At 41.1% G+C, this 14,254-nt stretch overlaps 1 protein-coding gene across 1 annotated transcript in view; it reads right to left on the bottom strand.

The window, feature by feature from the left end:
* Positions 1-10,536, bottom strand: part of ECT2L (epithelial cell transforming 2 like) — a 64,661-nt gene extending 54,125 nt beyond the window's left edge. The window contains exons 1-2 of the mRNA XM_052646001.1: positions 10,435-10,536; positions 9,193-9,305 (exon numbers count right to left, since the gene is read on the bottom strand). Coding sequence (XP_052501961.1) covers positions 9,193-9,305; positions 10,435-10,536 — 215 coding nt within the window. The remainder of the gene's footprint in view (positions 1-9,192; positions 9,306-10,434) is intronic.
* Positions 10,537-14,254: the final 3,718 nt, after the last annotated feature.

The raw sequence follows: 14,254 nt of genomic DNA, 5'->3' as shown, positions 1-14,254 counted from the left end.
TTCGGGAAGCCCCCCTGGAGAAGGGAATGGCAACCCACTCCAGTATTCTTGCCTGGAGAATCCCATGGACAGAAGAATCTAGGGGGCTACAGTCCACGGGCTCGCAAAGAGTTGGACACAACTGAGCAACTAACACTTTCACTTCACTTTCACTTTTGGCATCTATCATTTATTTCCTCTTCTTTAGATAAAATAACCTCAATTCCTATTTGGTGGTCCATATGGTTCTACAGAAGCTGGCTCCAAAAATTACATGGTCAAGGCTAATTAAATTCATGTGGGTCAATCCCAAGGCCACAGCCACTGGCAGAAATGGGCATGGGCCCAAACTAATCCAATCTGAGTGAAACCAAGATAATAATTTTTCTCTTCTGGACACAACTGAGGAACCATAATAGGTGAAGCCCTGACCATTAAAGGTAGAGCAGAGGGGCAGAAAAAAACACACATTGGTTTATTACTGAACCTCTGGATCAAGCTTCAATTGCAGCCAAACCTACATCTGAGTTTTCCGATTACATGAGAGTAAAATATTTCTTTTATTATTTGTGTCAAGTTGAAAGTTACCTACAGTGAAATATTCTAAAATTACTAAAAAGTATCAGATATGAAAGATGAAAAACCTACAGAAACTGAACAAATACTTTTGCTTTGTTAATTGATAATAGAAAAGACTGGACACTCATGGTCTGTATCCCTGCCTCCAAGAAGGAATAGATAAAGAGATGGGAGAAGCCTTGGGGCCTTCAGGTCACCCAGTTCAGTTCAGTTGCTCAGTCGTGTATGACTCTTTGCGACCCCATGGACTGCAGCATGCCAGGCTTCCCTCTCCATCACCAACTCCCAGAGCTTTCTCAAACTCAGTCCATCGAGTCAATGATGCCATCCAACCATCTCATCCTGTCGTCCCCTTCTCCTCCTTCCTTCAATCTTTACCAGCATCAGGGTCTTTTCCAGTGAATTGGGTCTTCACATCAGGTGGCTGAAGTATTGGAGCTTCAGCTTCAGCATCAGTCCTTCCAATGAATATTCAGGACTGATTTCCTTTAGGATGGACTGGCTTGATCCCAGGCCTTGTGTTATACACTTGACTGTAGATCAAATCATCTTGGGAACTTAGTAAAAACAGCTTCCCAGCCCCACCCCAGGTATGTTGAGCCAAAATGTCTATGGGCGAGGCTCACAGTTCATTTTTAACAAATTCCAAGTGACTCTAATGGGGTCACCCTCTTCATTGTTGGTGAACTAGACTTCCTATTGGTAGAAGAGGCAATCTAGCAGATGTTGATGGTGATGCCAATCAGGTGTACCAATCAGGTACAAAGTGTTGAATACAGGCATGATGTACTTAGAAGAATGTATAATCCTGTTTGAAGCCCTGAATTAAATACTTAAACTCTACAGGAAGGTCTGACAGGCTCTCTCCTATTGTGTAAAGGACATCAGTTTGACTACTAGGTGCTTTTTGTTTTTCCAAATCTATCTGGTTCTTTGTTAGATCCTGGAAAGTTGATATGACAAGACAGTGACAAGTAGATAAATGGACTATTATGGACCACCTTAAAACCTGTTTATCTTCCTTTCTCTTTTCTTAAAGAAGGAAAATCAGGGCAGCTCCAGAGTTGGTAAAGTCAAGAACTCAAAATAGTCAAGAGTCAAGATTTTCTGTATTTTCACTTTGCCTGTTTAGTAGTTTGCTGTGTTCCTCAAGCTTGTTCTCAAGTTGTTCCCAAATAACTGACTACTGTGAGCAGAGATTTGCGCACAACAGACCACAGGCTATAGGGCAGACGAAAGCATGTCCTTTCCTCAAGTTCCTTTTTAGGTCCCTTTGAGAGTGAAGAAAATTCTCCCAGAAACTCTAGTAGCCACTCTCTTGTGTTTCCTTCGGCAGAACCAAGATCTATGTGCCCTTTCCTAAACCAGACACCTCGAGGAGGAGGGAATGGCCATGATTCTGCCCAACTGTGGCTTACTCTTTGGGTGTCAGTGAGACCCACTACCCCTGAAGCATAGGGTAACTAGGAGGGGGAAGGGCTTTGTAGGAAGATGAAGAGGAAGTGAGGAACAGTGTGGGTGGGAGGGTGTGTGATGGATAGTTTCTAGCCCTTTAAACAGGAATTGATGCAAGAAGAGGAAGGATCTCCATCCAGCTGCCCAAGTGCCTTATCTACCCAATCTTTATAGCTGCCTGTTTTTTTCCTCCCCTTCAGAGCACTTATCTCGGTCCTTTTCCCCTTTATACTTGAGTTATTACATGGAGATATTTCATAAATGGATAAAAGTAGTTTTAATATCTGGCAGTGCAACTCACCAATTTTTTTCTTTATCCTTAAATTCTTCATTGCTGTAATAGTCCATTCTGTTTTCCAGATTAGCTTTAGAATTAGTTTCTCAAAGTTCATAAGAAAATGCTCTTTGGGGGTTTGTACTGAGATTGACTTGAATAGAAAGATTTATGTGGAGAGAACTGGTATCTTTAAATATATCATATCTATTTACCCAGGTTTTTTCCTACTGTTCTTTAATACAGATTTTTAATTTCCTTCGTAAAGGTCTTGTGCTTATCTTTATAGTTCTATGCAGCACACGAGGGAACAGAGCTGGGAGAAGGGAGAGAGAAAGAGCCATGGTAACATTGCTTGAATCTTAGGATCTAGCACAGCCTCTAACCTGACAAATCTTAGGTCATTAAATTTCCTTTTCTTCTTAGTCTTGTTTGAATTCCATTTCTATTATTTGCACTTGAAAGCCTTCTGACCATGACATCAAAATAATACACAGAGAAGGCAGGACGAAAGATTACAGGTGTTCACTGAACATTTATTATGTAAGTAATAAGAGCATCCTCTTTCTGCTTCTAAGATTTTTAGCCATTTAAGTCTTATAGGCAGCCACTTCTACTCTTTCAAAAAATTTATTTATTTTTAGCTGTGCTGGATCTTTGTTGCTATGTGGGTTTTTCTCTAGTTGTTGCAAGTGGGGCCTACTCTAGTTGCGATGCTTGGGCTTCTCATTTCAGTGGCTTCTCTTGCTGTGGAGCAAGAAGATGCTCTAGTGCATTCTGTGGGCTTCAGTAGTTGCTGCACGTGAGCTCAGTAGTTGCAGCTCCCACACTCTAGAGCACAGGATTGATAGTTGTGGCGTATGGGATTAGTTGCTCCGGCACGTGTGGGATCCTCCTGGAATTGAACCCATGTCTCCTGCATTGGCAGGCATTCTTTACCACTGAGCCACCAGGGAAGCCCCACTTCTACTCTGACTCTGCCACAACCCTCCTGAAAATTTCTTAAAGAGATTCTTAAACACAGGATAGAGACAAATAGTCTCCTAAAACCTTGTCTCCATTTTCCAGTAAATTATCTGTGGATTTGACTCTTCCTATGCAGAGGGTAAATGATACATGGTAGATATGGAAGCTAATATCTTGTACTTTATAAATGACTGGAGTATTATCAGGGCTGCTACGTTTGGGAAGCTGTACAATAAACAAGTTTAGCAGGTGTCATTCACACAGATGACAGAGTGAAACAGCATCCCCTGGAGGTGTGCAATATGTAATGTGTGTTAGTCACTCAGTCGTGTCAGACTGTGTGTGATCCCATGGACTGTAGCCAGCCAGGCTTCTCTGTCCATGGAATTCTCCAGGCAAGAACACCGAAGTGGGTTGCCATACCCTTCTCCAGCAATATGTAATACCCTTAGGTATTATTACTATGCATAATTCCTTCTGGAATCACTTTATAGAAGTCTTGAATTGATTAAAAATGAAAAGTCTTCAATGAAGCAAAGTATTAATAATATCCTGTATTCTAGAACTTGTAATATCTTGAAAAAAAGTCCTTCCTCCTAAAGAATTACCAAAGGAAAGTTTTTTTTCTTGATTATCTTTTTATTATCATTGTAATAGGAGTGTCTAACACATCTCCATTCATTCAAACAAGTATTTGTTGAATGGCTACTATGAACCTGGTGTTTTAAGTACTAGGGATGGAAAGAGATACCAGAATAAGTCCCTGTACTCGTCGAGTTACCTTCTAATGGAATAGGCAGACAGTAAATAAACAAGCAAGTACTACTGTGTATAAAGAATGGCAGGTGGAGCTACACGCTGTAAAGAGAAGTGAAACATTACAAAAGGAGAAACAGGAAGTAAGGACTTCAAGTGCAGAGGCTTTGCCTAATGCAAGCCAGTGACTTTCCTACCACACACTCTTACTCTGTCCCGCCTCTACCCGGTAAAAAAGCTTTGGGTTTAGGTTTCTCCTTTCTTTTTAAACCTCAGGATTTTCTTTCTTGAGGGATTCCCTGGTAGCTCAGCTGGTAAAAAAAATCCACCTGCAATGCAGGAGACCCTAGTTCGATTCCTGGGTTGGGAAGACTCCCTGGAGAAGGGATAGGCTACTTACTCTAGTATTCTTGGGCTTCCCTGGTGGCTCAACTGGTAAACAATCTGCCTGCAATGTGGGAGACCTGGGTTTGATTCCTGGGTTGGGAAGATCCCCTGGAGAAGGGAACAGCTACCCACTCCAGTATTCTGGCTTGGAGAATACAGACTGTATAGTTCATATTCTCCTTTCCTTTTAAACTTCAGGATTTTCTTTCTTTGTTTCATCCACCCCTAAAAGCCACCTCCAAAACAAATACTTATATTTCCTGTGGTTGTCCATAACCATTTGATCTATGTGAAAGGGTAGAAATATTGGGTTGGCCAAAAAGTTTGTTTGGGGTTTTTTAGAAAACCCAAGTGAACTTTTTGGCCAACCCAGTATATCCAGAATATGAGGCTGATGAGAGGGAAGGAGCAGGAAGACCCACATTTCCAGACCTGTCTTGGAATTTAGAAAACAATGTATCTCTGAATACTCCCCGCTCCTCTCCACCACCTCCACACAGAAATATCCTTCTTTCAAATGGATGGCAGTAATTCAGCATGATATAGCTGTTCTATATTTAAGGGTAATCTAGAAGTATGTTGTCTCTGAAAAAGTTTATGCACTAGATTTCCTCAGAGATTACAACTGAAACAGACATCCTCAACTGAGTCCTCCAAGGAACTCCTTGGGTGGGGGGTGGGTGGGTGTACTGAGATGAGAGTAAGAGGGGATGTTCCCTCTTAACTATATATGGGTTGGTACATTTTTCTGCCCTCCAACCCCATTTCCAGGTGACTCTGATGGAGATGAGTGTCAAGAGCTAATCTTTATTTGGTTGTGATTTCCCTCTCCTTACACACACACACACACACACACACACACACACTCCATCCATGTCTTGGGAATGTCGTTGTTCAGTAGCTAAGTCATGTCTGATTCTTTGTGACCCCATGAACTGCAGCACACCAGGCTTCCCTGTCCTTCGCTATCTCCTGGAATTTGCTCAAACTCATCCATTGAGTTGGTAATACCATTCAACTATCTCATCTTCTGTCGCCCCCTTCCCCTCTTGTCCTCAATCTTTCCCAGTAACAGGGTCTTTTCCAGTGAGTCAACTCTTCACATCAGATGGCCAAAGTACTGGAGCTTCAGCTTCAGCATCAGTCCTTCCAATGAATATTCAGGGTTAATTTCCTTTAGGATCGACTGGCTTGATCTTGCTGTCCAAGTGACTCTCAAGTCTTGGGAATGCAGTTACGTGAATCACAAATGTTGCCCCACCCACCAGGGAAAGCTACAAGCTTGAACAGCTCCAAACCCAGAATGAAAGGTCTTTGTAGGAGGTATCACCTTTGGCTGAACAGAAGCAATTTGAAACCGGTTCCACCAGTATGACTGGGAGACCGATTCAAATGTCTCATAGGTTTCTCCAAGCATGACAGACACAAACAGCCAAGTTTCCTTCAAGGAGTCACAGGAAAGGTCAGCCTAGGCAAGAGGCAGGGGGACAACACCACTGGAAATCATCAGACATGTGGCCAGATAAGCATAATGTATGGGAAGTTGGGGGAAGTGCCATGATAGAGATTTCTAAAAATCATGGGGGTGAAAGTTGAGCACAAAGAGGACATCTCTTCCCAGCAGAGGTGACATTTAAGTTGAGATGAGAGGGAAAATGTGACAGAGGGAAGGTTTAAGAAGGTGAACCTTTGAAAAATGTCTTGAATATTATAAGAAAAATTCTAAACTCTTAACAACATGGAATATTTATTTAGGACAGTAAAATATTAGATTTGTGAATATATCTCATAGAGATTAAGAATAAACTTTTAATAAAAACTGTGACAACATATTTCTGGCCAATATTGCAATAGCCTATTTAAGTTTTATAACTGCCTGAATTAAAACAAAGTTATTCAGAAATTATAAAACAAAGCATCTCAAACTTTGGCATCTCTGTCTTGAAAACAAAGTATTACACAAAAATAGCTGAGCTTACATACAAAGTGTTCAGGCATTCAAATAACACTAAATTTTCTCATTTAGTCACAAGCTTATTGATAGTTATGGGGGAATAGGGACTAGAGGAGTAAACAAAATTCAGAAGAAACCATAGTTAAAAGTTGACTTCAGTATTACCATTTGACTCAGCAATTCCATTTCTAGCTATACACCTAAAAGAAATAAGCATCCATAGAGAAGAACTTATAAAGTGATATTTACAGCAGCATTGTTTACAGTAGTCAAAATGTGGGAACAACCCAAATTCCACCAACTGGTGAATAAATAAAATATGGCATATCCATATTATGGAGTATTATTTCATGATAAAAATGAAAGTACTGATAAATGCTATAAAATACGTAAACCTTGAGAACATTATAATTTATGAAAGTAGGCAGTCATAAAAGGCCACATTTGTATGAATCCATTCGTATGAAAAGGCAAATTTATAGAGAAAGAAAATAAATTAGTGTTTGCACATAGAATTGGAGGAATTGGAATTGGCTGGAATTGGAGGGGGGTTAGAATGGAGAGTGATTCCTAATAGAAAAGGGGTTTCTTTTGTGGTTGATGGATATGTTCTAAACTTAGATGGTGCTGATGGTTGCCCAACTCGGGGAATATATGAAATCCACTGAATTGTGTCCTTCTAATGGATGAGTTTTATATATGTGGATTACATTTCAATAATGATGCTTTAAAATTTATTGCATTAACTTTAGGCTGAAAATGAAAATGAGTTGGGCTTTTAGATTTACTTAAAATCAAGCATAGCTTAAATTAGATTAGACCATCCGCACATGGTATCTATCTGCAGCTGTCTGTAAGAGAGAAGAAATGACTGACCAAAAAAGATGGGAGGAAGTAGTGTAAGAAAGACTTCATCCAGACTGTGGGGAATGAACTGACTGATGTTCACCAACAAAAAACACCACTGCAAATTAAAGATTCTGGTTTCAGGATGCCAAACTCAGAGACTAGAAATCGATATACAACTTCCCCTGAAGTCACTAGCCCAGAACATGTAATAACAGCTTCACGGGACTATGAAATACACACAGCTCTGCAGAAACTGCTGTCCAACAAAACAGAGAAATTTCAGTGAACCGGTTAGTTCTATATCCCTGTCCTAGAGAAAGAATAATTCAGGTACCAGACAATGGATGAAGTTTCCAGTGAAAAAATGTCAGGCCTAATGTTAATGAGCCTCAAAATATACTACAAGATCACTAATGACCTCCAGTGGTTACGACTAAAATTGCTCACTTTGTGATGCATGAGGCTAGAACATGATGGCTCACAAAGCAATTATGGATATAAGGGTTTGGTCTATTATTTTCTTATCTTGAAAACTGCAAAGCTGGAGCCAAAGAAACCTAGCCAATGACTACCATAAGAATGTCCCTTCCCCCTGATTTTTAAGCATTGACTGAAGAGCCTCTTTATCGTGACCTGTCTTTGCAGCCTCTTTCAACACAGTCTGTTAATGCGAGAAGATGGCTGTCTCCCTCCAGTGACTCTTTCAGGGATAATCCATTATGGGCCCATGGATGCACAGAAAGCTGACAGCAGAGAAGGTGAGTTCATAGGCAGAAGAGAAGAAATGGTTGACTGAAAGAAATGGGGCAGGCAGAAGGGTTAGAAAGAATGAGACACAGATGCTTTAAACTAAAATTAGCCAGCTTGGTCTTGCACAACTCTTAGGTACTTTTTGGTAACTACCTAAGAATTTCAAAGGTTGGCCTGTCCTCCCAACCTCACCAATTCATGTAGCCGCCTCTGTGGGCTTGATGAAATCCCAGCTCTCTGACCCTTGGGTGAAGGGTTCACTCAACTGAGAAATAACAGTGTTCCAGAGACAGGATTCTATCACTACCCTTGTTGTTGCCCTAAGGCTTTCAGAGATTCCGCAGGCAGACAAGGCCATATTTTGGAGGATGAATCCATCCTTATAAGCACCTACCAGCCTGGCTGGATTCTTCAACCAGGTCCAGGTATGCCAGAGAGCACTCTAGAATATCTTGGCCAGTCCACATATCTGAATACCTTTAATTTCACCAAAGACAGGCCATTTCTAACATTCATCCGGCAAGCTATGCCACAAGTTGCTCTGAGAAAAACTAATGTCTGATATTTGGTATGCTACTTAGCAATATATCTGGTAATAACTAAGACATTTTAACCTTTTCAATACAGTGGCTAGCTAACCAACCCAAGAGTACTAACTCTTGATTAGAACACTAGCTGCCCCTGGGTGTAACTGCAGTGAACACTTTCACATGTCACACCAGCCATGCTGGAGTATTTTAAAATAAATTACAGACATAATAGGATGTAAGGGAAACAATTAAAAATGAAGACTTCTGGGTAATCAGTAATCACTGCTGTACAAGTCCTGCTATATTTCTAAATGTGGCTGCCATTGTCACTTCTCAGATATTTTTTAGATCCATCTACTCATGTAACAAATATTTTGGAGCACCTACTTGAAATACCTTATCTGATAGTTTCAAGGAGAACTTAATATACTAAGAGATTGTTACAGATTCACTGGCTGAAGCTATTTATAACTTTTTGCAAAAGTTTTTTTTGCAAAAACCAAATATCCCACTACGGTATGAAGGTTTTCAAGTTCCCTAAGGCTCCATTTCATCCTCAAAGAGGACGCAGCACTAGAAAAGATTGTTTATAAACCTTGAAATATCAATTGTGTTGTTTTTCTCTAGGGAAAAGAGAAACTCTTTAAGGTTATATGACCATTGTATAATATTTTATTTTCTTTAAGATAATTACGTCACTAGGCTACATTTACCTTAGTTGTGATTTAGTGCATCGTAAAAAAATCGTGAATAAGAATTCTTGACGTTGCTTGTTAGTCCAGAGATCAAACCAGTGACTTATAAGAGCAACTCTTTCCTGAAAGAGCTACAAGTTGGGAGAGAAATGACATTTCAACATATTCTAAGTTGCTAAGCAAGACATAAGCAACCTAACAACCTCACAGCTAATATTTGCTTTGCACGTTACAGTTCATAAAGCACTTTCACATTGTAGTAAGGGTCTTTCCCTTCAGCTTAAACTGCTTTTTATCCAGGGATGCAGGCAAGCCCAGGCTTGCTGGGTAGGCAGGTGGGAAAGGCTGGTGGGGACATAATTACAGAGGCACCCAAGGAGGGCACAAGGAAGTAATGAATCCTCACTCTTGTTTCTACCTAAGCTAGTGTGGTCCAGAGAAACAGATCCCAGACATTTCATCTTGAAAATACACATCAGCTACTTGCTTAATTGTGGAAACAGGGCCATGTGGAGTAGGTGTGATTTTACCAAGCCAGAGTCCTCCATTTTTATTACACCCACCAAAATGAAAGTTAATAAATATTACTGAATAAATAGCCTTTGTTAGGAGTGTCTCCACAAAAGACATACACCAGGACCAGTGTGCCCCCAAACCAGGACCTCAGTCCAGCTTGGCTTAGATGACAAATATAAACTCATTGCTTTTATTACTAGTCAGGTTTTGGTCACAGCCCATCTGGTCTCTTTCCTTTGTGAAGGAGCCTGGGCCACGCTCGAGCTCTGAGTACCCAGGCAGACTTCTTCTCCATGGAGGTCTGGCAAAGCTGCCTGGGCCATTCACTGACTACCTCTCAAATTACCTTTCAGAGGGGGAATCCTCAGGCCCCAGGGAACTGTGCAGTAGGCACAAGAGGGAAGAGAAAATTAAAGAAACACACACACTAATGCTCTCCACACCAAAACACCACCCTTACAGCAATCAGGGTGTGTCCTGGAGGTTTCTATTTTGTTTCCTGAGGTGTAAACAGGACAAAAGTGGGGGCAGGTCTTGTGCCTTCCATAAAACTGGAGTTGTGAACTGGGCTGAAGAGAGATTATTTTGGGGGAAGACAAACGTATGTTCATTTCTGTTTAAAGTGACTCAAAAACTAAGTTCTTACAAGCATTTATTTTAAATATGGTAACAGGAGACCCAATATATCACAGTAAACGTCACCCTAGAATTTAATCTTATCTTATTCTAGAATATGTGACTCACCTGTCGATTTAATGACTTGTTGCTGAAAGGTGTCCAGGCACTGAATCTTGTGTGGAAGCTCTCCATTTCCAGGCTTTCCCTGGGAGAATTCCCAGCTGACATCTCAGCAAATTATTTCTGTCCAGTCCTAGAAAATGTACATTGATTTCAATAAATGCTTAAGATCACCTAGATCCAGTATATCAATGCTGTCCTTATAGGAATAATAGAATTATAGCAATTCACCTATATATATTTGTTTATATAAATATAATTAGAACTATATATATATGTCCATACAGATATGCACAGGGAGTTCATGAACTCTAAATCATTGAAATTATTCTCTCCTCAACCTCTTGCACTGAAATATGAATCCAAACCAGAGTTGTTTTTTACTTTGCTGGGAAACTGACTCAAAAATTAGAATGATTCTTTACTAGCCATGAATACTAACTTCTTTTTTCCCTGCAATCTGAAAGGCTCAAAGAGGATGCACCCCACCAGCCCCCTACCCCTATCCATCTTTTGAAGGCATAAGTCAGAGGATAAGGAGAGAAAAAAATAGATTAATATATTAATGATCTATTGCTGCATGGAAAATTATCCTAAAATTTAACAGCTCAAAACAACTGTTATTATTATCTCAAAGTTCCTGGGGGTCAGAAATCCACACACAATCTAGTGGGGTATAGTATTTTTAAGGTACTAGATCTGCCATTACAAAATACCACAGATTGGGGTGGGGATGAGGCATGAACAACAGAAGTTTATTTTCTCACAGTTCTAGAGGCTGAAAGTCTACGATCTACATGCTGTTTCTGGCGAGGCCTCTCTTCCTGTCTTGCAGCAGCAGCCTTTCTGCTGTGTTCACACAAGGCCTTCATTCTGAGCACATATGGGTTTGGGGTGGGGGTGGGGGTGCACTCTGGTATCTCTTCCTCTTCTTATAAGGACATCAGTCCAATTGGATTAAGGCCTCCAACCTTATAAACTCTAACTTTTATTGCCTCTTTATAGGCTCCATCTCCAAATATAGTCACACTGGGGGTTGGGGCTTTGACATGTTGGTTTTGCGGGGACATAATTCAGTCCATAAGGGGTCCCTCTGCTTCACAGTCTCCCATAGGCTGCAATCAAGGTGTTGGCCAGGACTCCATCATATCTGAAGGGTTTTTTTAACTTATTTGCCTGTGCCAGGTCTTCACTGTAGCACGTGGGATCTTTGATGCAGCATGGGGGATCTAGCTCCCTGACCAGGAATCAAACCCAGGCCCCCTGCATTGGGAGCATGGAGTAGCCCTTGGACCACCAGGGAAGTCCCTCATCCGAAGGATTTGTAGCTCATTCATGTGGCTGAAGCCAGGTTTCTGTTGCTCATGAGCTGTTGGGTGGAGAAATCCCTTGTTTTCCTTGCCACATGGGCTTCTTCATAGGGCAATTCACATGGCAGTTGGCTGCCATCAGACTAAGCAAATGAAAAAGCAAGAGAGGACACACAGAGGGAAGCACAGGTTCTTTGTAACCTCAGAAGCAGTATCCCATCACTTTTGCTCTATTCTATTAGGTAAAAGAAAGTAGCTAGGTCCAGGCCACATTCAAGGGGGGCAGGTTATACAGGAGTAATACAGTCTACCACAGTTAACCCTTCGGGTCAACTTCCTTCCTTTCCTACGTGCAGAACATACTCATCCACTCCCTAAAACAGACAACCCTAAAGTTACATCTCAACAATATTTTCTATTTTTTTTCATCGATATTTTTAGCTTAGATTCCAGGAGATAGAAATGATTCATAACAATCATGACAGACCAAGATCTACTCTTGACCTACAGATCTCTGAACTAAAAAGAAAAGTTATCTGGCCTAGCCCATACACACACTATGCATGCATGCTCAGTCATGTCTGACTCTTTGTGACACTATGGACTGTAGCCCACCAGGCTCATCTGTCCATGGGATTTCCCAGGCAAGAATACCGGAGTGGGTTTCCATTTCCTACTCCAGGGGATCTTCTTGAGCCAGGGATGGAACCCAGGTCTCCAGCATTGCAGGCAGATTCTTTACCACTGATCTACCTGGGAAGCCCCCATACATACAAGATACATATAAAATGGTAGAACAGTAAAAGGATAATTTCAATAAGTATTCCCATTTGTAAAGGATAAGAATGGTATATAAAAGAGTTAATCCATAGCAATTCTGAGATCCTGCTGTAGAAGGCTGGATCTCGATTGTCATTTTCAGTCTCAATCACATTCTCTTTTAGACCATGTAGGTGACTCCTTTGACAATACTGATTTCTTAGTATTTATCTAAAATTATTTGAATTCAGGAAGTGCTGTGTTCACAACTGTTTAGAGACTTGTCTCTGTCTTTCTGTATAGTCAAAACTATGGTTTTTCTGATAGTCATGTACAGATGTGAGAGTTGGACAGTAAAGAAAGCTGAGGGCCAAAGAATTGATGCTTTTGAACTTTGGTGCTGAAGAAGACTCTTGAGAGTCCCTTGGACAGCAAGGAGATCAAACTAGTCAATCCTAAATTAAATAAATCCTGAATATTCACTGGAAGGGCTGATGCTGAAGTTGAAGCGCCTGTACTTTGGCCACCTGATGTGAAGAGCCAACTCACTGGAAAAGACCCTGATGCTGAGAAAGACTGAAGAAAGGAGAAGGGGGTAACAGAAGATGAAATGGTTGGATGGCATCCCTGACTCAATGGACATGAGTTTGAGCAAGCTCTGGGAGACAGTGAAGGATGGGGAAGCCTAGCATGCTACAGTTCATGGGGTCGCAAAGAGTCGGATACAACTTAGCCACTGAACAACAACTATGAGCCTAATCAGACTTTCCTTGGGAAGAACCAAACTCTAAGTCTCCTCTTCTTGAGATATGCTCCCAACTGTGAAAGTATTTGCTGGTACCACCTTATGGCACGTTTTTCCCACTGCTTTTTCCTCCTGTCCTTCAGCTCTCTCCTGGGACTCAAGCTTGGCCAAAACTAACAAAACTCAGGCCCTGATGTCTCACTGCAAAAATTAATTGAGAGACAAAGCAATAAGAGGTGGATTTGTTAGGATCCAGAGAGAAGCCAATGGCACCCCACTCCAGTACTCTTGCCTGGAAAATCCCATGGATGGAGGAGCCTGGTAGGCTGCAGTCCATGGGGTCGCTAAGGGTCAGACACGACTGAGTGATTTAACTTTCACTTTTCACTTTCACACATTGGAGAAGGAAATGGCAACCCACTCCAGTGTTCTTGCCTGGAGAATCCCAGGGACGGGGGAGCCTGGTGGGCTGCCGTCTATGGGGTCGCACAGAGTCGGACACGACTGAAGTGACTTAGCAGACCTTATTCCATTCAGAGATCCTAACAGTGGTGTGACAGCCATTTTCTTCTTGACTCGGTCTTGCTGCGATGCTGAGTTTTAAACAGCTTTTGTTTCTCAAAGGGTTTTGCTATTGCTTCTCTGCTAGTTGAATGTGTGACTCAGTTGCACCTCCACTCAGTTCTGAGTTTTTTTGTTGTCTCTGAATTTCTTTTCATTTCTGCTTGCAAACCAAATTTTTTTCTTCTGAGTTCCTTTAATTCTGGTAGTACCTTGGCAAATGCAGCCAGGAATAACAGACTCATTATAATAAGTCATTTTCTACCTCTTTGCATAAAGTATAAGCTTATTAGGTATATAATATGCTCTTTAAGCTATTCTAGAATATAGTTCTACGGATTTTTTTGGTGGCATGGATTGCTAACAGTCCAAGTTCCCAATAACAATTTCATGCTGCTATAGTGGATGTTAATGCCACATAATTTGGAATATATTGATGCTGGTATGGCAG

Source organism: Budorcas taxicolor, chromosome 9 (assembly GCF_023091745.1).
Source record: "Budorcas taxicolor isolate Tak-1 chromosome 9, Takin1.1, whole genome shotgun sequence".
NCBI lineage: Eukaryota > Metazoa > Chordata > Mammalia > Artiodactyla > Bovidae > Budorcas > Budorcas taxicolor.
This window is presented reverse-complemented; position numbering and strand designations above follow the sequence as displayed.